This window comes from Cynoglossus semilaevis, chromosome 13, assembly GCF_000523025.1.
Source record: "Cynoglossus semilaevis isolate Cse_v1.0 chromosome 13, Cse_v1.0, whole genome shotgun sequence".
NCBI classification, from domain to species: Eukaryota; Metazoa; Chordata; class Actinopteri; order Pleuronectiformes; family Cynoglossidae; genus Cynoglossus; species Cynoglossus semilaevis.
The window spans coordinates 3,353,823-3,376,848 of record NC_024319.1 but is presented as its reverse complement, the minus strand read 5'-3'; the positions used below and the strand labels follow the sequence as shown (position 1 = coordinate 3,376,848).

Sequence of the window (23,026 nt, the reverse complement as noted above, 5' to 3'; positions counted from 1 at the left end):
GTGTGGGAGAGGGAGTTTTTTTTTTTTAAAGTTTACTTGTTGGCAGCCATGTTTTCACTGAAACTCCTCCTTCTGTGTATGAGGCTGCTTTGAGCAGCATGGGGCCCCGTACAGCACAGCTAGTTCTAACTGGAACCACTTTGTTTTTGGTTCTATCCCCTAGTCTTTGATCCAGGAACAGAGTCTCATACCTGTAGCACAGTAAAGTCAAGGGATTATTGCTGGTTTGCAAACAAAAAAATATCAAAACAAAGACACATTCAGACAGTGGAGTAGGTCACAGGACTCGGCACTGTCACATGCACTCTCTTCTTTCTGTGCAAACTCTTGATGAGACATTTGCATAAACGTACGTGTCTCTGTGTGTGGGGGAGAAGAGAGAAAGTGGGCGGGGGGGCACGGAATTTCCTTCAACAGTTTGTGCTCGTCTTTGAAGAAGACTTTTCTTAACCATTTGCCAATACCTATACAGTAGCTAATTTCATCTTGACCTCTCTGTGGTGGGAAACCAGGACAGAGAGAGACAGATCCAGATTGTTCCAGAGACGGAAACAAACAATTACACACACATTGATAGAAGAAAAATCTGCTGAGAGTCGGTGTGTTTACTTGTGTGTGTGACAGAGAGAGAGAGAGAGAGCGACTGAAACTGTCTACAAACATATACGTTTGAACAAATGATGATCAGACTGAATCTGGAGTCAAATTAAAAAAAAGATTTTAAAAAGCTTGTTGTGGTTAAATAGAGAAAAAAACCCCGATAAGTTCACATTTTTCACTTTCATTTTAAAAACGTTTGATGTCTGTGTTTGTGTGGAAGCCCAGAGGAGACAAGAAGGAAAAAAAACCCAGTAATTTCCCTGGATAAAAATAAATAAATCCAAGAATCTACTGTGTGCTTTATAACAAGTTCATACTGAAAGTGGTGTTTTTAAAAAATGTAATAAAAAGTTCTAAGTCATGATCATTATAGAAGGACCAACATGCCTTCACAAAAAGCACACACTCAAACCTAAAAGAGTGTGGAAGGACTAAAAAAATTGTATTTGTAAAAAAAAGTGAAACTTACAAAACTGAGAGTTTTGTAAATTTCATCATTTCCTCCAAACATGAACCTGACTCTTGTCTGACCTGTCCTCTGGTTTACAGCTGTTAATACTCACACAGAGAGAGAACCAAAAGTTAACATCATTTTCCAGATGGCTTAAAGGCAACCTAAATATATATATATTTTTAATAAGAACTAAAACCTAATCATTATGGACTCAGACCTGAACTGTAACACAAACATATGTATTTATGGAGATGAAAACTTTTGGTAAAGATGATTTGATTCCTCCTCGTCCCCTGCTGGTCTCCGTAGTTTTTAACTTCCAGGACAAGAGTATAAAAAAGCTTGTTTTTCAACACATTCATTACACCATCAGGATTTTTTTCCTCACATTGTTCATATTCAAATACTTACTCATCAACATCATCATCTTTTTTTCATAATTATTATCATTATTTTTATTATTAACACCAAAAAGTGGAAACAGGAAACTTGCAGTGGGCAAAACAGACACAGTGCAGAGACAGAGGGAGGGACCAGGGGACAGATTCACGACAGGAAGTAACATCTTAAACTGGGGACATGCTATCAACAAGTGACACAGAAGGTGGCGCCATAGCACTGCAGCTTTGGGACCTGAAGTCTTGTTTGCATTTGTGGTCACTGGTGATCAGTGTCTCTGCTGATTCAGAGTCCTGCTGCAGCCAAGGCAAGGCATGATGGGAAACAAGGGGTGCGGAGAGGAATGGCTTTGGAATAGATATTTACACTGCAGTAGGGGTCGGGCAACAGGAGAGTCACACGTAAGAACGACAGGAAATGGGGATAGTCTATTGTGACAGAAACAGTAAAGAGTTGTGACGACATTCATATGAAAAAAAAACTGAATCCAAAGAAATGTTTTTTTTTAAAGGGAAAGTTCAACTTCTCGTGTGAGATCTGATTATGTTCAACAAAGACAAATCAGTGATTTTAGCTCACAGACCAAAGTCCATGGAGAAAATCAGTGTCTGAAGCTAGTACTGACACCATAATTGTCTCCGGACCACTGTGTGAACTGTCCCTTTAAAACTGAAAATGAAGTCACAACTTTTTTTTTTTTATGCATTTGACATCATTCAGAACAGCTGAGCTGCTGCACAGCTAGAACTACAAACACAGTGCACGTGTGTGTATGTACTGTATGTGTGTGCGTGCGCGCGTGCACGAGAAATGAGTTAATTCTTTTCCACTTGTTTTCAGTTTGACAACGATCTGACGTGAATCCAAGTAAACATCACAGTCCAGTCATTATTAATTCCATCAACAATCGATTGATCGTCCGCATGTTGAATGATCTGTCCTCTCACCTGATCACATGACAGTAATCAATCATCTTCACTGTCAGAAACAACAACAGCAGCCCAAGACTTTGGGCGGAGCAAAGACCATGAACTCTTAGAAACAGAGAGAGAGGGGAAAAGGAAGTAACGATGAGGTCAGACGACAATTTACAACATGGGGACAAACTCTGACGTCTGTCCAGCTGTGTCGTAAAACCACAACTTTGACTAAAAAATACAGAAATAGACAAATTAAAAAAATAATCTTAAAATCTTGCATAAAAGTTTTTTACACATCCAGTGTTTAAAGTTAAGAATGCCACAGAAACTTACAGGAAGTAGAAACAAAAAAGGTTTTCTGCATTGGAAAAGCTTTGAAAAATGCTGCCACCTGCTGCCTATCTCAGTGCACTGACTGAGAAATCGATTTTCTCTTCAAAGCCAGAAGAGAGAGGCAAACCTTTCCAATTTAACAACAGTTCCCAACAAGAAAGAAACAACTGCACTCAGTTGCCACTAGAGGGCGAGTCTGTTACTGGCACTTTGAGGTTGGTTAAAACAGATTCTCTAGTAAAACAGTACCAAGAACTATGAGCCTGGAGTTCTAAGATGAATTCTTACTTTCATCAAAGATTTCTGACTCTTGAGTCTTGTAAACTATCCATGCTAACACGTGCTAACTCATGCTAACCCACCTTTAGCCCGCTACAGCTGCACCAGCAGATCAGACAGGCTCTTCAAGCTGCTGGTGCAGCTGAAGAGGGCTAAATGAGGCCTAAGTTCTGTAGCTAATGGCCCCGCCCACTTTCTCCCAGCAACATCACACTGCTGCTGCTGCTGCTGATTATTGACTTTAGGAATCAATCAGTGATTCTATGAGTGTTCAATCAGACAGAGGAATGTCGCGTTGTCATGGAAGAAAAGATGTAGTCGTCTGACCTCAGGGCGAGAGGGAGAGAGAGAGAGAGAGAGAGAGGGAGGGAGACATTAAAGATAAGTGGACGAGTGCTGATGTTTCTGTGTTTTTTTTTCTTTCTTTTTGTTTTTGTGTTCCTGTTGTTCCTGATGAATGGATGGCTCTGCATTAATGCATATATTCTTCATGTTCACAGTGATGGGTTTAAAATTTAAAAATTTTAATTTTCTTTCTTCCTTCTGGGATGGGAGGGGTCAAGTGAGGGTCGGGAGTTTGGAGACTTTTCAAGGAATATTCCAGATCCAGCTTTCTGCTTTTTTTCTTTTTTTTCGTTTCTATGCCTTCAGCAGAAAAAAAGCACAGGACAGTGAAAGCAGAAGACAGATGGCGCCACTGGCTCCTGAGGTTAGAGCTGTCCCTCGGCCTTGAATGGCCCCTGGTCCTGGAGAAAGAGAGAGAAAACGAACGTTCACAATAATAATAATAATAATAATGGTTGTTTTTACTTTTTTTTCTCTCCACATAAACCAGTTATTTGTTATTACGTCTCCTCCTGTTCTCTCCCTCTCTCACAGATGGCTGTCATTTATTTTCCAGCCACATTTGACGTGATCTCTCTCCAGTGAGTCATTTCCTAACCTTCCATTTTTCCTGGAGCTCAGCTCTTCAACTCTGATCTCTCTGTGGTGTCACTTCCCCTCCATCCTTCTTTCTTCCTTCCTCCTACATTCTTCTCTCTTCATTATTTTCTCCACCTTCATTCTTCTGTCCTCCTTCATTATTTTATTCTCCTCTAATAGCCCTCTTTCCTCTGCTCTACTGCCTACTCTCCCTCTCTAATCTGCTCCTGTCATCACAACACCTACTGTATGTTCTGCTGCGTCACTCTTCCGTTTCATGCCTCTAGGGACAACAAATAGAACCTCATCAAAGAGATGCTCCAGGTTCTGTGCGCCCCCTGCTGGCCAAGAGTACTAAAAACTGGCCCATAATAGGTAAAGGAAAAAAACAAAAACACTAAAAACTCATTTGAGCCGCCAAAAAACAAAGAACGACACTGACAAATCTGTAAATATAAGACTGAGATTCAAACAACAATGTTCATACTGAAAAGCAGCATGCTGGCATTGGAAGCTCCCAAGCGGTTGGAGGCAGAGCAGGTGTAGTTTCCAAAGTGTTTCTCTGTGACATTGGTGAAGAGCAGCAGCGAGCGGGTTTTTTCATTCTTGATCCTCAGTGTGTTGTCACTGTCCAGTCTGGGTGAGTGAGAGCACAACAGGCATAGAGAGAGAGAGAGAGAGAGAGCAATCTAATTGGCTTCATTTGTAAATCTTTGGCAAAAGAGAGCAATCTAATTGGCTTCATTTGTGAATCTTTGGCAAAAAAACCCAAAAAACTAAAACATTTTGGAGAAGCTACACCTCCCCTCGACGATCATTTCTGTCTTTAAATACAAAAGTATCTGGAACTGATGTTCACCTGTGCTCATCTCTGTACCACTCAAAGGCAGCTGGAGGAACAGCCATAGCTTCACAGCGGAGGATGGCGGTCTTACCCAGGTGTGCAGGCATATTCTTCATGTCTGTGATCATTGGAGGATCTGACAACATACAATACAACAACAACAACAACAAAGCTGTTACTAATCAGGATCTGCTCCAGTCCAAGTCCATCTGCTGTGGTCCAGTTCCCCTGCCCACAGAATTATATTCACTACAGATGCAGCTGTGTCTGAAAAAACACTGTTTTTTAATGGAATGAAACACATAGATGATATGGACAGATGGATTGTAAATTATTTTCAGTGTGATCAGGTGTGGTCTCTCTCACTCACACTCTCTCTCTCTCTCTCCACAGATACTCACAGTTGACAGTAACTTTGACTTTGTGTTGATCGGGTGGAGCCACTCCGTTGTTGGTGATGCATTCGTAGTCCTTGGCCTGCTGCCGTTTGATTTCTGTGATGTCCAGAAACTCGCCTTCACTCATCAGACCGTCTGTGGGAACAAAGAAAAAAAGGTGAGTGACAGCCTAGACCTATGGCATCATGGGAAAATTAATGTTTCAACATCGACTCACAGAATAATTTTTTTGTTCACTACTTTTGCTGGAAGATTTTTTTTCACTTGTTCAAGGAGAAAACTCTATAATTTTCTCTGCTGAATTTCACAGGAGTGACGTTTAGTTTTGAACCTGTCAGTTATGGGTTTGTCTCCCTGTCTGTCGCTGCAGTTCTAACCCCTCATCATGTAAAGACTAAAAGACTGATCACGACATCATGACATTTATGAAGTCACTTGGTAAAAGCTCAACAGAAGTGAGTTACGACCTTTGACCCAAAATAATCAGAGACGCTGCTAAGGTCATAGTGGGTCAAAGTCCAGAAAAGAATGGACGCAGTCAAAGTTCAGGCACTAACTTTCTGGGAGGTTGATCAGTGAGAGGTTGAGCTGCTGACAGGTCTGGGTTTAAAGGAGCTGAGAGAACAGTCTGTCTGTCTGTCTGTCTGTTTGTCTGTCTGTCTGTTTGTCTGTCTGTCTTTGTGCGCTGGTAAACAAAAGTGGAGATAAAATGATGAGGCCAACGGTTGGCTGAGAAACAACAGATTAGTCTGGAGGATGATGAAGAGGAGAATCAGACAAGAATGACCAGTGACCGATGAGAGGCACCAGTCTGTTATACACTGTAGGAAGCTCCGCCCACTCTCTCTGTCCCTGTGGAACACAGACACGCACATACTGATGGTTCTTCAGCTTCTCTCTCTCTCTTCTCCGCCTATTGTCTACGACTGATGGCTCTCTGCAGAAACTCAGCTGGAATATCAATGTGACCATCTCTGAGCATATTATGGTCTGCTGAAGGAGTGTGTGTGTGGGAGGGGTGGCTACTGAGAGAGAGGACTTTGTGCTGACACAGGAGAAAACACTGAGCTTACAGCGTATACTCTCAAGTAGCTGTGTGTGTGTGTGTGTGTGTGTGTGTGGTGGTTGGGGGGGGTCTGTGTCTGAGGTTCTGGTTCAGAGGACAGAACAGGTCAACAAACACTAATGGTGCATCAGCTACTGCACAGGAAAGAGGTGAGGAGGAGGGAGTGAGGGCAGAAGGGGGCAGTAGTACATCATAACATTCACCGACTCTCAATCATGAACTGAAAATAAAAAGAGGGAAAACTGTCACGAAAGAAGAAAAACACTTAAATTCCTTCTATGAACTTTGGTCAGTAAACCAAAATCAATGGTTTTCTCTATGAGTTTTGGTGTTGGTGCAAAAAGAACTTAATAAGTGGCTGAGGGTTTTGTGGAAAACAGGAAAATTACCAGAAACAATTTTTATCTTCTTCTCTGTAACTTAACAGCTCACAGAGGAAAAGTAAATCAAGTTTATTCCAGGCTCCAGTACTCCCTCTCCAACCCCCCTTCTTCCAACTCCCCCAGGTTTCAACTCTCAAGTCCCTCCAGACCAAATTGTTTTTAGTGAATTTGGCCTGAACAAAAAGAATAATCTAAAATGAAAAATAAGTGTATATATATAATAAGTCAGGAAGTGGTCACACTCACACTCCTGCTCCTTCCAGGTGACTGTAGGTTCAGGTCGACCGACTGCCAGACAGAAAAGGTTCACATTTTCCCCTTCGTTCACTGACACGCTTCTGGAAACGTTGACGATTCGAGCGGAACTGAAAACGGCAGAAAAAAAAGGATCAGGCTCTAGAAAAATATCTGTCCTTGAAAATCCCTCCACTCTTCATCCCATGATGCAAATCCCAGCACTTTCCAGGTGATGAGCTGAGTAACCATCCATGTACAATGGCTGAGTGAACACACAGCTCCAGTGACACTGGAATAAAACCTGGACCCAGCTGGACCTGGACAGAATGTTTTTCCTCCTGCCTGACTTTAACAAACTGTAAACACAGAGTTCATTCTGAGACTGAAACAGAAACAACAGAACTGAGGGGAGGATCGTGAAACTTCAAGTGTTTCTTCTCCAAACCCCTTGATTTAAGCCTGAACTTTTGATTTATAATGGTCGTCAACGTCTTCATATTGAAACACTGTATACTGATCTAAGTTAACCCTAAGATTTTGAGTTAAGAAATCTTAATTTGTAGCTCAGGTATTTTTAATATTTAGTCCAAGTCCACGTGGGAATGTGGGACTTAAACATGTTTATTGATCCTATCTTTGCATTTTTCCTTGTGTTTGTTTACATCAACAGTGACCTTAGACCCCTCCTTCAGGACTGACCTTGTACGATGAGGTAGACCTGCGTGACCAGGGGCCGGTTGTTGGCCTGGAAGGTGCAGATGTAGGGACCCTCGTCATATACCCGCACCTTCTCAATGTGGATGGAGAAGTCACTGTCGTTGTTGTTGGCCATAGTCACGCGATTGTCCAGCGTCCACTTGTAAGCCTGAACTTTTGATTTATAATGGTCGTCAACGTCTTCATATTGAAACACTGTATACTGATCTAAGTTAACCCTAAGATTTTGAGTTAAGAAATCTTAATTTGTAGCTCAGGTATTTTTAATATTTAGTCCAAGTCCACGTGGGAATGTGGGACTTAAACATGTTTATTGATCCTATCTTTGCATTTTTCCTTGTGTTTGTTTACATCAACAGTGACCTTAGACCCCCCCTTCAGGACTGACCTTGTACGATGAGGTAGACCTGCGTGACCAGGGGCCGGTTGTTGGCCTGGAAGGTGCAGATGTAGGGACCCTCGTCATATACCCGCACCTTCTCAATGTGGATGGAGAAGTCACTGTCGTTGTTGTTGGCCATAGTCACACGATTGTCCAGCGTCCACTTGTCTGTCCCCGTGTAGAGTATGTTGGATCGGTTCAGCCACGCCCTGTGAGTCACTTCTTCCTCGATCCGGCATCTTTCACATGGACGGGAGGTGGTCTGTTATTTTTAACATTCTGCCCTATTACTGTGCAGCACTTCATTTTATTTAGACTCTAATATGAAGCATCTTAAAAGGTTATAGAATCAAACACACTCAGAGAAGTGTTTGTCTGTTAAAGTGTAAAACTGACCCAGAGTCAGTTCAAAGACTGAGCTCATGAAGCTTCAGCACCATGGTCAGTGCTATAGTTCTGCTGTTGAAGGAAGAAAATTCATCATGATGATTAATTTGTTCACTACTGAACAAAATAATCATAATGACTCGGACATTGTTGCATTCATTACACACACTGAACAGCAGAGGTGACATTTAGGACCACAGGGGTCTTTTAGGGACATCTGTGAGGTTGGATTTTCCTCATCAGAGCGACAGAGCCGCAGCACCAGAACTGACCTCAGGGTGACGCTGTCTCCTTCCAACACTGTAATGTTATCAGGCAGGTGTCCAAGTTCTGCTCCACTCACACTGGACCCTGCAGACGAGGTCAGAGAAGAAAAGACAGTGAATTGTTTGGGGTTTTTTTTCATTGGCTGTTAGTTTAGCTTTAAGCAGCTTCATGTGTCGATCACTGAACATACATGCACATCTATACACATATATAGATAAATGTATAAACGTATAAACGCACGTAAATACACACACACACACACACACCACGACCTCTGGAACACCAAATGTTCATTGATTTTTTTGCTCTTAGACCAAACCTTATAGAGAGGAATGAGAAGTAGGAAGTGGATTATCAACCACTGGGAGGCCCAGGCCATAGGTCAGAGGTCAAAGAGCTGAGGGATCAGACATTAACCTGCTCACACTGTCTTCACCCTGAATTCACTCCTAACTCCCACCCACTTCTATCTGCTCCAACTCAGTGAAACCTCTGACCTCCTCTGCTCTCGGCTCCACCTGTCAGCCACTCAGACATCAGGAGCTGGAAGAGAAACGACCAGGATGGACGCTCCACTCTCCGAGGAGCCACCTGATGGACATGCAGCCGTGGGAGGGAGTCAACTGACTGAATATAACTCACGTCCAAGAATGGATTCTTCCAACTCAGTGAAACCTCTGACCTCCTCTGCTCTCGGCTCCACCTGTCAGCCACTCAGACATCAGGAGCTGGAAGAGAAACGACCAGGATGGACGCTCCACTCTCCGAGGAGCCACCTGATGGACATGCAGCCGTGGGAGGGAGTCAACTGACTGAATATAACTCACGTCCAAGAATGGATTCTTCTGATCATCTTCTGGTAATGTGGTCATTTTTTACTTTTTTTTTTAGCAAAAGAGTATGCCGTGAGCACCCCCTGCTGTCTACTTTCATACGTGACAGCAAAGATCCAAGTCTCTTTATAAAATTCTGAGCTGATCAGGAGCTGGAAGAGAAACGACCAGGAGGGACGCTGGTATAATTAACATATCTGTGGGTCACACAGAGGTTTGTTTATAAACCATCGATGATAACCGCTTAGGAGCCGACAGATCTGAACGTGAATGTATTCATTTAAAAACAAATGTCTGTTTTTGAAACAAAGCATTAGGAAACAGTCAGATCTTTTTCATTCTGGGCTTTGTAAGAAAATTCCTTTATGTTCAGTGGAGCTGCTCATCATTCAAGGTCATCTTCAGTGCTGGGCTGACCTCTGAAAACCACACCACCACCGCCTCCTCCTGCTCCTCTTGCTAACTACACACACACAAACACACACACATGCACACAAACACGGCTGCTCACACAGCGTGATGTCAGCAGCTCGCCAAAACCATCAACATTTACATCAGCACAGGAGCCACCCCCACAGTCGCCCTCTGGTGTCCAGGTTGGCACACTTTATACAATGAGACATCTGCTCCTCTATCCTCCTTCCCCTTCACACGTTACACACACACACAGCTGCTGACAAAACACACACACACACACAGACACAGACACATTGTCAATATAAAAATAGGTGACCGTCCCAGACTGAGGTCCATCGAGATTTCCTCACCGATCTTCTTTATGGTCTTTGGTCTGTAAGCTAAAATCACAGATTTTTTCTATGGACTCTGGTGTAGAGGAAGGCTGAGTGTTTTACAATAATAAAAACAGATTCATAAAGGATTGAAAAGTCAACAGTTTTTCTTAAAGAATAAGCAGCTGCTGTGGAGCAGCAAAATGGCATTAAAACTATTTAAGGACATTTTCTCCTCCTTCGTTCTAATAAAAAGAAAAAAAAAAAGTTCCTATGCACTGCTTCTTCTTCTTCTTCTCTCACTTTGGTGCCAGAAGAGGGAATCAGTATGTGAACAGGTTTGAGCAGCCCAAACGTTCTTCAAAACAACTCTCAGGCATGCTCTGATTCAAGTGTTTCTTGTGAAGATGGAACTGACATCTGTTTTTGGAAACATCGTTTGCCGTCCGTCCATAAAACATTTTCAACTGAAGGTGGAAAAGACTGACATTATCCTCCTGGGAGAAGTCTGAACTGCAGTGTTGTTCAGTTGAAAAACCCCGTCCACACTGAATGGACCGGAGCTCCCAGTCAAGAGGGTCCACTACAACATCTTTCCTTAGCCAACCCCATCATCATCATCATCATCATCTTCACATCATCACCATCGCTATCAGCAGCAGCAGCAGCAGCAACCTACACTAAAATGAGACACATCTGCTGTCTCCTTGAACAGATAAAAGCCCAGACCTTCAGGTCGAAGGAGGAATCGATCGTCCTCCGCCTCCTCTGTCTGATCCTTTTTCACCAAACACCGACTGAAAGGAATCAATTACAACAATCAAGGAAATGTCTGAGGAAGGAATCACGGTTCAAAACCTTTCAGGTTTCTGCACAGGCTAAGAACTGGTGATCTGTAGATGGCGCTCATGGAAAGATGCTGTTCAATATGAGTGGTGGTGGATACAGAGGAAGACGGTGAAGCCGATTCAGTTGATTTACACCAGACCTAGGCAAACTACGGCCCGTGGGCCAGATGCAGCCGGCTGGGATTTGTAATCCGGCCCAGTATGGTGAAGACTGATGTCAGTTCTTCTGTTTCATTATTTATCATCTTTCTTATTTAATGGAATCAACTGTAATTTTTTCTGATGCCACTAGATGGTGACAGGCATTAAACGTGCCAAATTAAGAAATAAGTTAATGGATCCTCAGGGAATCAAACCCAGGACTCTTTGCTTTTTAGTTGCAAGGCAACTGCACTGCAGTCAAATTTTGAACTTCATTTTTGGCCTGTGACTAATTTTTTGGTAGAATATATTACTTGTTTTTTTCAAGGACAATTTAAGAGACTTCTAGAAGACTGTAAAAGAATTTTACAAAAGAGTTGCAGCGCTCTCATATCGTAGAGTGAAATACGTAGTGTTCTCCCACACCAAGGTCCATAGACAAACTCAGCAATTTTCAGTCATCCAGTCCACTGAATCTAAAAAGTTCCAACGTGAGAAGGCAACATCTGATTTTCATCAGTCAACTGACATAAATCTGCCGAACGTGTGTTTGTTTTTTAAATCTGAAGCTGTTGTTTTAGAACAACTGTGGATATAAGTTACGGTGTGAAAACAGCCTCTGGTGTTTTCACCTGTTCTTCTGCATGCTCATCACTTCTCCTCCTGCAGCTAAAATCTCACTCCAAACATGTTCGCAGGAGGAAATTCAGAGTGTCCCTGCAGCAGATAATCCTGCTGCAGCTGCTGCATGTGGGACATGTTTCTCGCTTAGGGATAGAATTCCTCAGCAGCTCCACACTTCTGTCAGAGGTTTAATAAAAAGTCCTCCGTGAAACAGCTTTAAACGTGAACAGAAGGTGAGAAGAGCAGCAGATGAATGTTAATCAAACCCAACAACACAGGAAGCCAAAGAAAGTCTGTCTGTAATCATCCTTGACCTACATACCAGTGAGCCTCACAGCCTGAATACAAATGATTTCTGTTGTTTGTTCTGTTATTCCAATCAGAACTCCTTAAAGGGACAGTTCGGCTGCTTTCAAGTATCTGAGCGGCCACGCTGATTTCAGACACATTTACAAAAGGTTCAGTCTCCCAGAACAAAGCCCACAGAGACAATGGGTGACTTTATCTCCCAGACCAAAGCCCATTCAAAAATCAGTGATTTTATCTCACAGACCAAAGTCCATTGAGACCTCAATTACTAAGGTGTTTCTTTACAACTTTACTCATTTTAAATCTACGATATCCTAATCTTCAGTTTCCTGTCAAAATGACCAGTGAAATAATGATGTGAACAGACTTCAACATCAGTTTTTACCTTAAAGCATCATTCCCTTTAACAGGCAGGTGAGGGAGAAATTTAGTTCAAAACTTAAAACACAGAATTCATCAACTTGTGCATAAATGATACCTACCTGACCCTTCACTGGTAAAAAAAAAAAAAGATCCACACCCTGCTATCTTTTAAACCCCAAATTTGTTTGAAGTCTTGCACCAGTCCCACCCTGCCCTTTGACCCAGACCATCCACAGGCTCGCCCCCTGGTGGTCTTTCCATTACATCCTGTAAGTCTTCAGCACCAGAAACTGAAGCCTGTTGCCATAGAAACTGCGTGAGATTCGGTACTGCTTCTTCAGACGGGGATCACTGTTTGGTATTCACGTGTGTGTTTGTCCCATGCATCAGTGCGGTTTTTACCCAGGATGCTCTGCTGCTCTCTGACGTTTCCAGGGTCTGAGGTGTTTTTGATGAAGGGCAGTGAACTGGTTGTGGTCTCTAAATATTTGGACTCAAACACCTCGGAACCTTCTGCTCACATTTACCGCTGAAGTCAACTCTGTGTGGAAACCGGTGTCTGTGGTGGATGCCAACGTTGTTCACCGAGGAAAGAGAATAAGGAAAAGGCGTATTCCTCAGAAATTGCAGCAGTGAAATTAGCTCCAGTTAGAGTTTTAAAACAAATTGACCAAAAGTTGAAAATAGCGTGAGGTGAGTGAGTGTAAAATGTTAACAGGGAAAAACAGGACACAAATATGTGTCAAGTTGAAAAAAGGCAGAAATACAAAATGAGTCCAAATGAACAGAGGACGAAAGGAAAGTAGGGCAAACAAAAATCAAGTGACCAAAAAAAAAAATTGGCAAGACTGCGAAAGATATGGAAAAGGGAACTTCACTTCCTCGTACAGTATTAATACTACTTCTGCTGCCCACTGTTCCTGGTGACAAGTCCTGCGTTGTTATCAGCAGTGTGTCGTTTCAGCTCTTGGTGGGTCGTTCTTCCAGCCACGGCTTTTGATTTGGAAATATCTTTGGTTGGTGTTGTGTCCTCTAGTAGAGTGGTTCTCAAACGGTGGTACGCGTACCACCGGTGGTACGTGAACGTAGTGGTGAGCAGGGAAAACTCATATTTTCACATTTCCATTTTGTATTGAATAAATCTGAAACATACCGTGCACTATTAATACAACCTTTAAACATCTTTATAAACATTTATAAACATCTCTACCTTTTCTCAGGTAGTACAGAGTATAAAAGGTTTGAGAACCACTGCTCTAGTACTTTCTGTACTATATACACAGAAATATATAAACGGTTCTGTGAACTACACACACACATCTCCCAACATATCCTGTGACGTCATACACGTTTCCATCGTCACCTCCCTGTGTAGTTATGGAAGTGTTTATTTGCAGTAATCACTCTCTCAGTCACTGGGCTGTAGAAGAAAACGGTAAATCCATAAAAAGACACAGCTTTGGCTGAAGGATTCCATCCCAGGGATAGAAATGACACTCACTTTCAATTAGTACCACAAGTCAAGTAATTAATGAGTGGGGAGGGAGGCCGAGGCGGGGTGCAGCAGCAGCAGCAGCAGCAGAGGCAGCAGCTCATCACAGTCGGGGTAAAGGGGTTTTTTTAATCCATGTCAAGATGACCTTAATTGGTCCAGATGGGCAGCACCCACCCAGCGACCACGCTCAGCAGCCTAGAATAGTTGTCGCCCTCATTAACAACAAGCTGCTGAAAATTTCTGAGATGTTGAACATTTGGCCCGTGACCTGTTCATGATGCAGTCAGCCACCAGGGTCCGCCGGAACAAGATCTTTAGTGTTTTTACTCACGCATCACATCTGCTGTGGAAAATTCACCCCGTGGGCCGACTCACAGGCAGAACATCATAGAAAGATCAGCACATTTAGCGTCAACACCAGACCTCACAGAGAAAGTCAGTGATTTCAGCATCCACGCATGTCATTTTAAAACATAGTTTGTTGTAAGAACTTAACTTTAATTAGTTACCTTTATACGGGTTTCAGCTTCTTTACACAAAGTAACATTTTTCATACTTCTCTGGAGCTTTGCTCCTGTTTTTCATCTGTCCTGTTTTCTAAAGTCACCTTCAATTTACCGCTGGGTTTGAAAGGATCCCATGTGTTTCCACACACACTTGGTTGATAGAAATGAAACCCAAATGTATTTAAACCTAGAGAAATCCGACTCTATTGTAATAATCTAAATAAAACTGTAATAAAAAATACACTACGTACATGAGCTGATATGTCAGAGTAAAAAATCAATGATTTTCTCTCTGCTGTTTAAAATAAAATGGAGGCATTTGTGATAACAAAGCCACAGACACAGATTCAGCCTGAGATGACTTGAATGATTTTTTTTCCTCCTCTGTCTGTCGCTCTGCCCCCTAGTGTTTAACTTGGGACAACAACACCATGAGAGTATGTACTGTAACGATTTCATCTCCATCTAAACTCTACATGAAGATCCCTCAGCCTTGACGTCCACATGACCACACTGTCACGACCGACCGAACTGTTGACCCTTATCAGTGCCCCCTAGAGGCAGGGCTTAGAGAAAGGAAACCTGACGTTGTTTTGAGAACTCACTCAAAGAACTGACTATTCTGAGGACTGTGAAGCAAACCACCTGCTGCTGATGAGATGCTGCTGCCTGTGTGTGTGTTCCACTTACATCCAATTACCTGCTACTGGAGTCACACACACACACACACACACGCACATGCACACAGCAGGCAGCTGGCTGTGTTTCCAGGAACACACTGACCTTGTTTCTCCTTCATTTATGAAACTGAAATTAAAACCATCAATAGTCTCAGACTGAGTTTTATTGATATTCAAACCGTGACGTGATGATAACAGAACGCCGCTCAAAGGTTTCTGTGTGTAAAGTGGACAATGAATAAATAAAACAGACAGAATATAGTAACGTCGGTTTGTGCAGCAGTGCACAATAAAGGGAATACAGCAGCAACTGTAAACAGCAATCAAGGCGTATGACTCGCAGGGTTCACTCTGAGGCGCCTGCACGAGTGCACGGTCTGAGTTCATCAACGTTTCTAGAAAGTGTTCCTCCCTAAGGTTCTGGTCCATTGTCTTTCTGCTGCGTCTCATTCTACTCCACATTTCTTCACCCAGACGGTCCCATACTGATGCCTCCGTGCTGCTGCTGCTGCTGCTGCTGCCGCTGCTGCTGCTGCTGCTGCTGCTACTGCTACTGCTGCTGCTGCTGCTGCTGCTGCTGCCGCTGCTGCTGCTGCTGCTGCTGCTACTGCTACTGCTGCTGCTGCTGCTGCTGCTGCTGCCGCTGCTGCTGCTGCTGCTGCTGCTGCTCATGGATATAGTTTCCTTCTCCACTATATCTTCTCTAGGCTCCCATTTCTTTATCTCCTTCTAATAGGCACTAGTCACATGACACGTGACATCACTGTTATTTTCCGCTGTATGACGGTTTACTTCACGTCTGTCATGTTTTCTTGTTGTGAACAATTTTCTAAATCGTCCACATTTTCTAAACACTCGTGTTTGTATCAGAGGACGAGTGTTTTTCATCATCAGAACAACATCGGACCTGTGGCAGAGTTGAGCAGGAGGAGGAGGAGGAGGGGGAGACACTGTGTGTGAGAGAGAGAGTGGGTGTCAGAAGTGAAGGTGTTAGGATGTGCAGAAGAAATTGAAAAATTGGATTTTGAGGAGAGGACGGCGCTAACATTAGTGACAGCAGAACTAAACTGACTGAACCTGAGGAGAGAGAGGAGGAGAAGATGGAGCGAAGGAGCAGATATTTATTCGTTCACGTTCGTGTGTGATTACGGTTAAATTCCAGAGCGACAGTCAAAGGTGACGCTGTAAAAACCCCAACACAGGCGTTGAGTTGAAGTGGGTCAAACCCACGTCAGCAGTGGAGTCGCTGACGTCCGCGGTGCACTTTAGTGCAAAGGTTATTTTATGTGAGTGAGGTGGAAATGTTTAGTTTGCTGATGCACTTCTTAATGAAGGCTTAAATGTTTGAAGTGGGAGTGGATGTGAACTTGAGGACGACCTTCAGCACGTCTGACCTCACAGTTTGGTCGGTCCAGTCTCTTGTCTATTCATTATTCATGGGACATCAGAGCACAGAGACTGGGACATCACACTTTTCTTTGCTGTAGTCTGAAATAATTCTCCAGAATATCCCCCCACTATTATCAGAACTAATATGATTTTCTTTCTATCTTTGATTAGTTTTTTTTTCTCTGTTCCAGCAGGTTCTGTTGTTCTGGTTATCTTTAATTCAAATGATTTCTCTGGGACATTTTTATCCATATTTGCCCTTTGCTAACTTGGGTGCTAACTATTTTCAATCAAACTATGAAAATCTGAATTGACAGTTTTTCATCACGCTCTAAATGATTCTGAAAATTGCATTTACCGACGTGACAGTGGATGAACCGGAGCCAAAGTCAGGAAAAAATATGTGAAGGTTGTGTGACAGTTTTCCACAGTGTTTGTGAAGTCATGTGGTGCAAACTTCTCTAAATTCTCACACAGCAGTGATCAGACCTTCGCTGCTCTTTCTCTGTCTGCAGAAACAACAAACGCTGTGAGTCCCTGCAGGGAATTCCTCTCTCCGCCTGTGGTTTCTGCTTTATTCCAGCATCTCTGTAGTAAAAGCTCAGATCGATGTGTGCGCCGCTGCTGCAGCAACGTCACCTGTGCTTCTACTAAAAGCCTCGGCGTTTTCCCAGGAGTCACCTCACTGCAGAGGTAGAGGGGGGTGCGGGTGAGGGGGGGCCCCAAGGAATAACAAGGGATTCAAACCGGAAAAAAAGGGAATAATGTGTGAATCGATTAAAACTGTGGATCATCAGGGAAAAGAGAGAGAGAGAAGAAATGCCCAGGCCATAGGTGAGGAAAAAAATGATGTAATGACAGACTTGTACTCCAACGGATTCTTACATACGTCTAAATTGACCTTTAGAGAAGATGACTATTTGTAAACTGGATGACTTGGACTGAGAAAGACATGATTGAAAGAAAGACTGATGTGTGATGTGTGAAGTCCTACTTGAACATAACTGACCTGACTGCTGTATAAACTAAGTCAGTTCTGAGCCCAGTGATCAACCTGCCGTCTTCTTCTACAGCCTCACAGCTGACCATGAATAACCTCATCCACGTTTGTACACAATACACTGTATGGTGTATGGACCAGAACCTGGTTTACACATCTCAGCAGTCCGTAGATAAAAAAAAACAACAAAAAACACTGACTCAGTCGAACTGATCCTTAAATCAATCACGTCCACCACTCTGCCATCATCTTCCCAGATCCCAGACTAATCCATAAATAATTCATGCTACAGATTCCATTATGGGCTCATTGATATAAAAGCAGTGCGAGTGTGTGTCCGTCAAAAAACCAACGACCCGCTGCTCTCTGCCTGCTCCTGTTCTTTAATTGAGCTTTCAGGAGAAAATAAATAAAACAAAAGTTTTCATTTTTAATTTTTGCTTCTGTGAACGACAAACTCCAACTCAAGAAGAAGAAGGAGACGTTCCTGCAGCCTCTCGTACCTCCACCAGCCTTTACATTCTTTCTGAAGGAAACTGAACTCGGGGATTGAACCAGCATTGGCGGTTAATCATGACAGGAGAACCTTTGCCGTCAATAACAGTAAACCAAAAAAAAGGAGGATGGAGCTGAGGGCAGCAGAATAGAAATGTGATGGATTCCTCAGAGAAAGAGACGTCAGAGGTGATTTCTTCTTCTTGACCATGTCCGGCGTTTCTGGCCTCAGTTCATGCTCACACACACTCTGGGCTGAACAACAGCAGCAGCTCTGTGCCATCCATCCACTGTCTCCGGCTTTTATTATCTGCTGCTCTGATAGCAGCGCTGTCACACACAGGCATAAATTTTCAGACCATTTACTGGGAGGAGGCGGCGGCAGATAACTGGATGTAAAGAAAATCGTGGAGAGTAATTTGATCTCTGAGCTCATTAGTAAACAACATGTTGAATGTCTGACTTTTGTTTATCTCTACGCTGATGTTGGATATTTTTCATTATTTCCTGTTTAAGGTTCAAGGAGACACAAATAAACCTGTGTCACTGGGTAAAAGACACAAACGATAAAGGACGAAAAAGGACAGCGAAATGGAAAGAAGATGAACGGCAGGGAGACACTGCTGCCTCCTGTGGCCGATCGATGTCACTGAGGTAAATCTGAACTGTGAATCTCTGTAGTATTTGCTCTGTGCATCTACATCCTGGAATGAAAAGAATCTTTTTCTCTTTTTGACCCTGAGGAAACAAAGAGACGACACTGAGACGCTGCAGAGTTCTCTGGAGACCTGCGGACGGACAGACGTGAAGGACGGACTGGACCTGGATCAGTACAGCTCACATATCAGCCTGCCCACACACACACACACACACACACACACACACATACAATTTGTGTTGCTCCTGGTCTGGGTCTGGGTCTTGAAGGAATCTCTCTCTGGTTTTAAAACCACAGTGGGGCTTCAAGATACGAGCTCCCCGAAATATGAGTTTTCCAAATTACAAGTAAGAAACATTTGCAAGATTTTCAACCGAGCTCCATTTTTCCACTCGACACTGTCCGTCGCTGGGTTATTTTACCCATTTTCACAACAATAATATAAAATGTTTTCTTAATTATTATTATTTAATATTATCAATATATTTGTTTATATCTATATTTTTGATGTTTAGATGGGGGGGGGTAATTTAATTAATTAATAGTATATTTCTGGGGGCCTGGAAAGAATGGACACAGGAGTGCTGTTGTAGACTGGTATCTTGAAGCCCCTCTGTACTTGATTTGGGAAGTTCTGGTCTAGTCTGTGTCGGTTGGTTGTTCTCTGTCAGATAATGTGTTCAAAGGGAAGAAAAGTTGTAGTTCTTTATACGTTGTGATCATGAGACACAAACATTAAAAAAAAAAAAAACTTGTTTTTCTTGTACAGAAAAGAGCTGAGCCGCAGCAGCACCATCACAGCACGGAGACACAGTTAAAGAGAAGAAGAAGAAGAAGAAACAGCTCCACAGACGTCAGAGCGTCACTGAGGTTGGTTCCACTCAATCACTTCCTGTTTCTACAGCCCACCACAGACCACAGTCTCACACTGGGGTCTGTGGTGGATGTAGACTTATTTGGACTCCAGGGGGTCAAAGGTCACGATGTGGTGATATTCTGCTAAAAATCTACCTTTTTGAACGGTTAGGGACTCCAGGGGGTCAAAGGTCACGATGATATTCTGCCGAAAATCTACCTTTTTGAACGGTTAAAAACATTATTTAATTCTTTGTGTGTGTGTGTGTGCGTCTGTGTCTGTCTGTGTGTGAGTGTGTGTGTGAGTGTGTGTGTCCTGCAGCTCTGTCCGTCTGCTCTCTCTCTGACTGATCATCTGTGACACAGTGTGTTCTTCAGCTTTAGAAGGAGACATGTAGTGAGGAGGAGGAGGAGGAGGAGTGTGTCTGTGTGTGTGTGTGTGTGTGTGTGTGTGTGTCTGCCTGCCGGTGTGTGGTCATGGTGCAGGTTGTTAACCTCACATCTCCGTGCACTGACACATCAATTATTGTTATTAAAGGGCCGCAGTAATTTATTTATTTTCTGATTTCCCACAGGAAAAAGCCAGTACTAATGAGCCAGGTGCTCGTTCACTCGTGTGTTCGTGTGCGTGTGTGCGTGCATCCGCGCATCGACGGCCCAATCCGTTTTTTTTCATTTATTCACCTCGCCCCACAGAATTCAAATAGTAAGTTGGTAAACCCTGCCCACCCACTGCCAATCACATGAAGTGAAAAGTTCCCTTTGAACATCACCACTTGTCCTTGACGTTCAGCAACAGCGAACGTGTTGTAACGTCCACACACTGACGAACTGCTGACCTTTATCTGTCAGGCTACACCGCTAACCACTGAACCACTGTACAGGAGCATCTACAGAGCCACGTGGGACCAAGTGGCTTCACTTCATTTTGGTGTGCACACCAACAAAGACTGATGTCCGGTCTACATGCCGATGTGTCCCTGGGCCCCATCAGACCCTGCCACGAGGAGTCCCAGTCTGGGTCTGAGACTGCTGGACTAGGAGGAGATTTTGAGGTGAACCACAGACTCAGACACAAGGCTACGGCCTCATCACAACCAGTTTTTGGTCTTCGTCAGGACCAAGGTTTGGACTACACCAAGACTGGGTTCTGGTGTAAATCAGGACCAGGTTTACATTGTTGTCAGGACCAGGACTTGGTCTCCAGCAGGACAAGGTTCTGGTCCTAAAACCCTCCAGCACCCCAACCCCTTTGTGCCTCCTTCTTCACTCTGCTTTTTGTTAAACAACCTTTTTTTTTTTCCTTAACTTCTTCATACGTCACACACATGCACACTCTGACCGTGCGTGTAGACGCGCACACGTTGCGTGGGGGAATGTTGAGGGGGAGGATAAGATGGGGGAGGAGCAGCGCCTCCTTTTCTCCTCAGTCACCAAAGTAAACAGCGTTAACATGCAGCACGCGTTACTCTCGCGCGCGCGCACGCTCAAGGCTGCTTGCAGGAGCAATCGCGCACACGCTTCTTTCTCTATATATTTATTACTCCTGCGCGCGTGCCCGTGCGTGCTTGTGCGCGCACCAGCACAGCAGCAGGACACGCGTGATTCATACGCACCCCCTCATCATTAGCATTCACCTCCACGAACAGTGTGTTCACGCACAAATGAAAGATGAAGCCGCGTGTGCGTGTAGACCACGAGCGGTCGCGTCCACGGAGTGAAGGAAAGTAGCAGGAGAAATAGAAAAACACATGAATCTACCTGCGGTGAGGAGAAGCAGGAGAAGAGTAGCCGAGAGGAGCAGCAGGAGGAACCGCTTCATCCTGGTCCAGGTTTGATCGGTGATGTTCTGGATGTTCTCCGGTAAAACTGCTCCGGTGCTCCTGGTGTATCAGCACCGCTGCGGCGTGTTGGTGATGGAGAAAAGATCGGAAAACCGTGGACGGACGGACGGCAGGAGCAGCAGGAGGAGGAGGAGGAGGATGAAGATCAGAGTCCGTCTAGAGGAACCATGAGTGAATCCACTCTTCTTCATACAATGAGACAAACAACAGTAGAGTGAGAACCTGCTGTTTTCCCTCCGCGGCGGTGTCAGACGAACATTCCAGATTTTTATTCTTTTTTTTCAGCCGGATGTTCCAGATTATCGTCCACGAACACACTGAGACAGTGTTCTTGGAGGAGGAGGGAAACAAATGCGTTCAGAAGGAGCGAAGCTGTGGAGAGGATGAGCACGTTCTGCTCTCTCCCTCTGTCGGTATGCAGCGACGCACCGCAGCAGCGGCAGAAGCGCAGCAGCGGCAGAATTGAAGCAAAGCGACGCGGCGCGTGAGACGCGTTCCGTGATTGGGCGATCGGAGGCTGGGAGGAAAGAGTTACTGACCAATCGAAGGGTGCGAGGACAATGCACACGTATGTGAACGCGCACACTAGGATGTCCCGAAGAGAGAGGGAGAGAAAGAGAGAGAGAGGGAAAGAAAAAGAGAGAGAGCCGCGGTGCAGAGGTGGGCGGTGCCGCGTGTAAAGAGAATCTCGGTGTGATTTATAGACACTGCTGCTGCTGCTGCTGGTCCACTTACTGTCCCACACCAAAGTCAATAGAGAAAATGAGTGATTTTAACTCAGGATACCACCGGCTGGTTCACTGCTGCCTCAAGTGGTCGGTTCCTGTCACTGAGGCAACTTTGAACAAAGAATTTCAATGAGTGGAGTTATAAAATAATATAAAACATTTCAACATAAAAGCAATGTATGCTTCATGTATGTGAATTATCATTATTACTATCATTACAATGAAAAGAAAACAAAAAAAACCCACATCACACAGTTTTAACAACATTATTACTATCATTACAATGAAAAGACACTCATTACAGTATAATTAATACCGTCATAGAATCATCCTCATTTACTGTCTTCATCATCATCATTATCACCGCCATCGTCTTCATCATGTTTCTGAGTCTCTCTCAGTTTCAGGCCACGTGGGGGCAGCAGTGAGCTTCACCAGTGAAGGAGGGGCGTGGCTTCGGAGAGCTAACCACACCCTTACTGTAGATGTGTATTTCTGGGGGGAAATCCTCATCCACAGGTTTGTCCAAGCCCAGTGGTTGAAGTGTTAGTCTGCTGAAGTTATTTAAGATGCAACAACTGAAACAGAACTTTTTTTTTTTGGTGTTCTTACAAAACCAACTTGTTTTCCCGCTGAACATCAATAACATATGTTTGTAAATAGCTTTGATTTCTTATGACTGTGTGTATTTCACAAAAACTCGTGTCTCTTTGCCGTTCATTTAAATTCCCTTGTACATATTTTGTTTCTCAATTTCAGGAGCTTTTATTTTGTCATTTGTCTTTTTATTTTGACACTTTGACACCGGAGTGTCACTTCCTGGTCATCACGCTGTTAGCCTCGGACTGTGGAGGAGCTGCCGAGTTCAGGTAAAGTGATGCTGTTTGCTCTGTTTTTGTCGTGTAAATACGGAAAACAAACCACAGCAGATGTTTGT

General features: G+C 43.7%; 2 protein-coding genes and 1 long non-coding RNA gene across 6 annotated transcripts in view; 2 read left to right on the top strand and 1 right to left on the bottom strand.

Moving 5' to 3' along the window:
* Window positions 1-15: 15 nt before the first annotated feature.
* On the bottom strand, window positions 16-22,287 carry iglon5 (IgLON family member 5). The gene is made up of 8 exons (XM_008322940.3): window positions 21,279-22,287; window positions 8,596-8,674; window positions 7,943-8,175; window positions 6,847-6,996; window positions 5,155-5,286; window positions 4,769-4,889; window positions 4,397-4,545; window positions 16-3,731 (listed from the first exon to the last, which is right to left on the bottom strand). Exons 1-8 carry the CDS (start codon window positions 21,337-21,339, stop codon window positions 3,625-3,627), a joined length of 1,032 nt encoding a protein of 343 aa, XP_008321162.1. The 5' UTR covers window positions 21,340-22,287; the 3' UTR covers window positions 16-3,624.
* LOC103388080 (uncharacterized) lies at window positions 9,266-21,284 on the top strand. Of its 4 annotated transcripts, XM_008322939.3 has the most exons (7): window positions 9,266-9,449; window positions 17,025-17,038; window positions 18,521-18,658; window positions 18,748-19,009; window positions 19,432-19,532; window positions 20,093-20,223; window positions 20,370-21,284. In XM_008322939.3, exons 1-7 carry the CDS (start codon window positions 9,339-9,341, stop codon window positions 20,387-20,389), a joined length of 777 nt encoding a protein of 258 aa, XP_008321161.1. In that variant the 5' UTR covers window positions 9,266-9,338; the 3' UTR covers window positions 20,390-21,284. The 4 variants fall into 4 exon arrangements, 1 of the variants encoding a protein (XP_008321161.1); XR_003051573.1 differs by having other exon boundaries at window positions 17,025-18,193; window positions 19,432-19,684; window positions 20,093-21,284; XR_003051572.1 differs by lacking the exon at window positions 17,025-17,038 and having other exon boundaries at window positions 19,432-19,684; window positions 20,093-21,284.
* A 72-nt stretch (window positions 22,288-22,359) lies between the features above and the next one.
* LOC107989407 (uncharacterized) overlaps window positions 22,360-23,026 on the top strand; it is an 8,057-nt gene continuing 7,390 nt past the window's right edge. The window contains exon 1 of the long non-coding RNA XR_001760937.1: window positions 22,360-22,958. This is a non-coding gene — a long non-coding RNA (uncharacterized LOC107989407). The remainder of the gene's footprint in view (window positions 22,959-23,026) is intronic.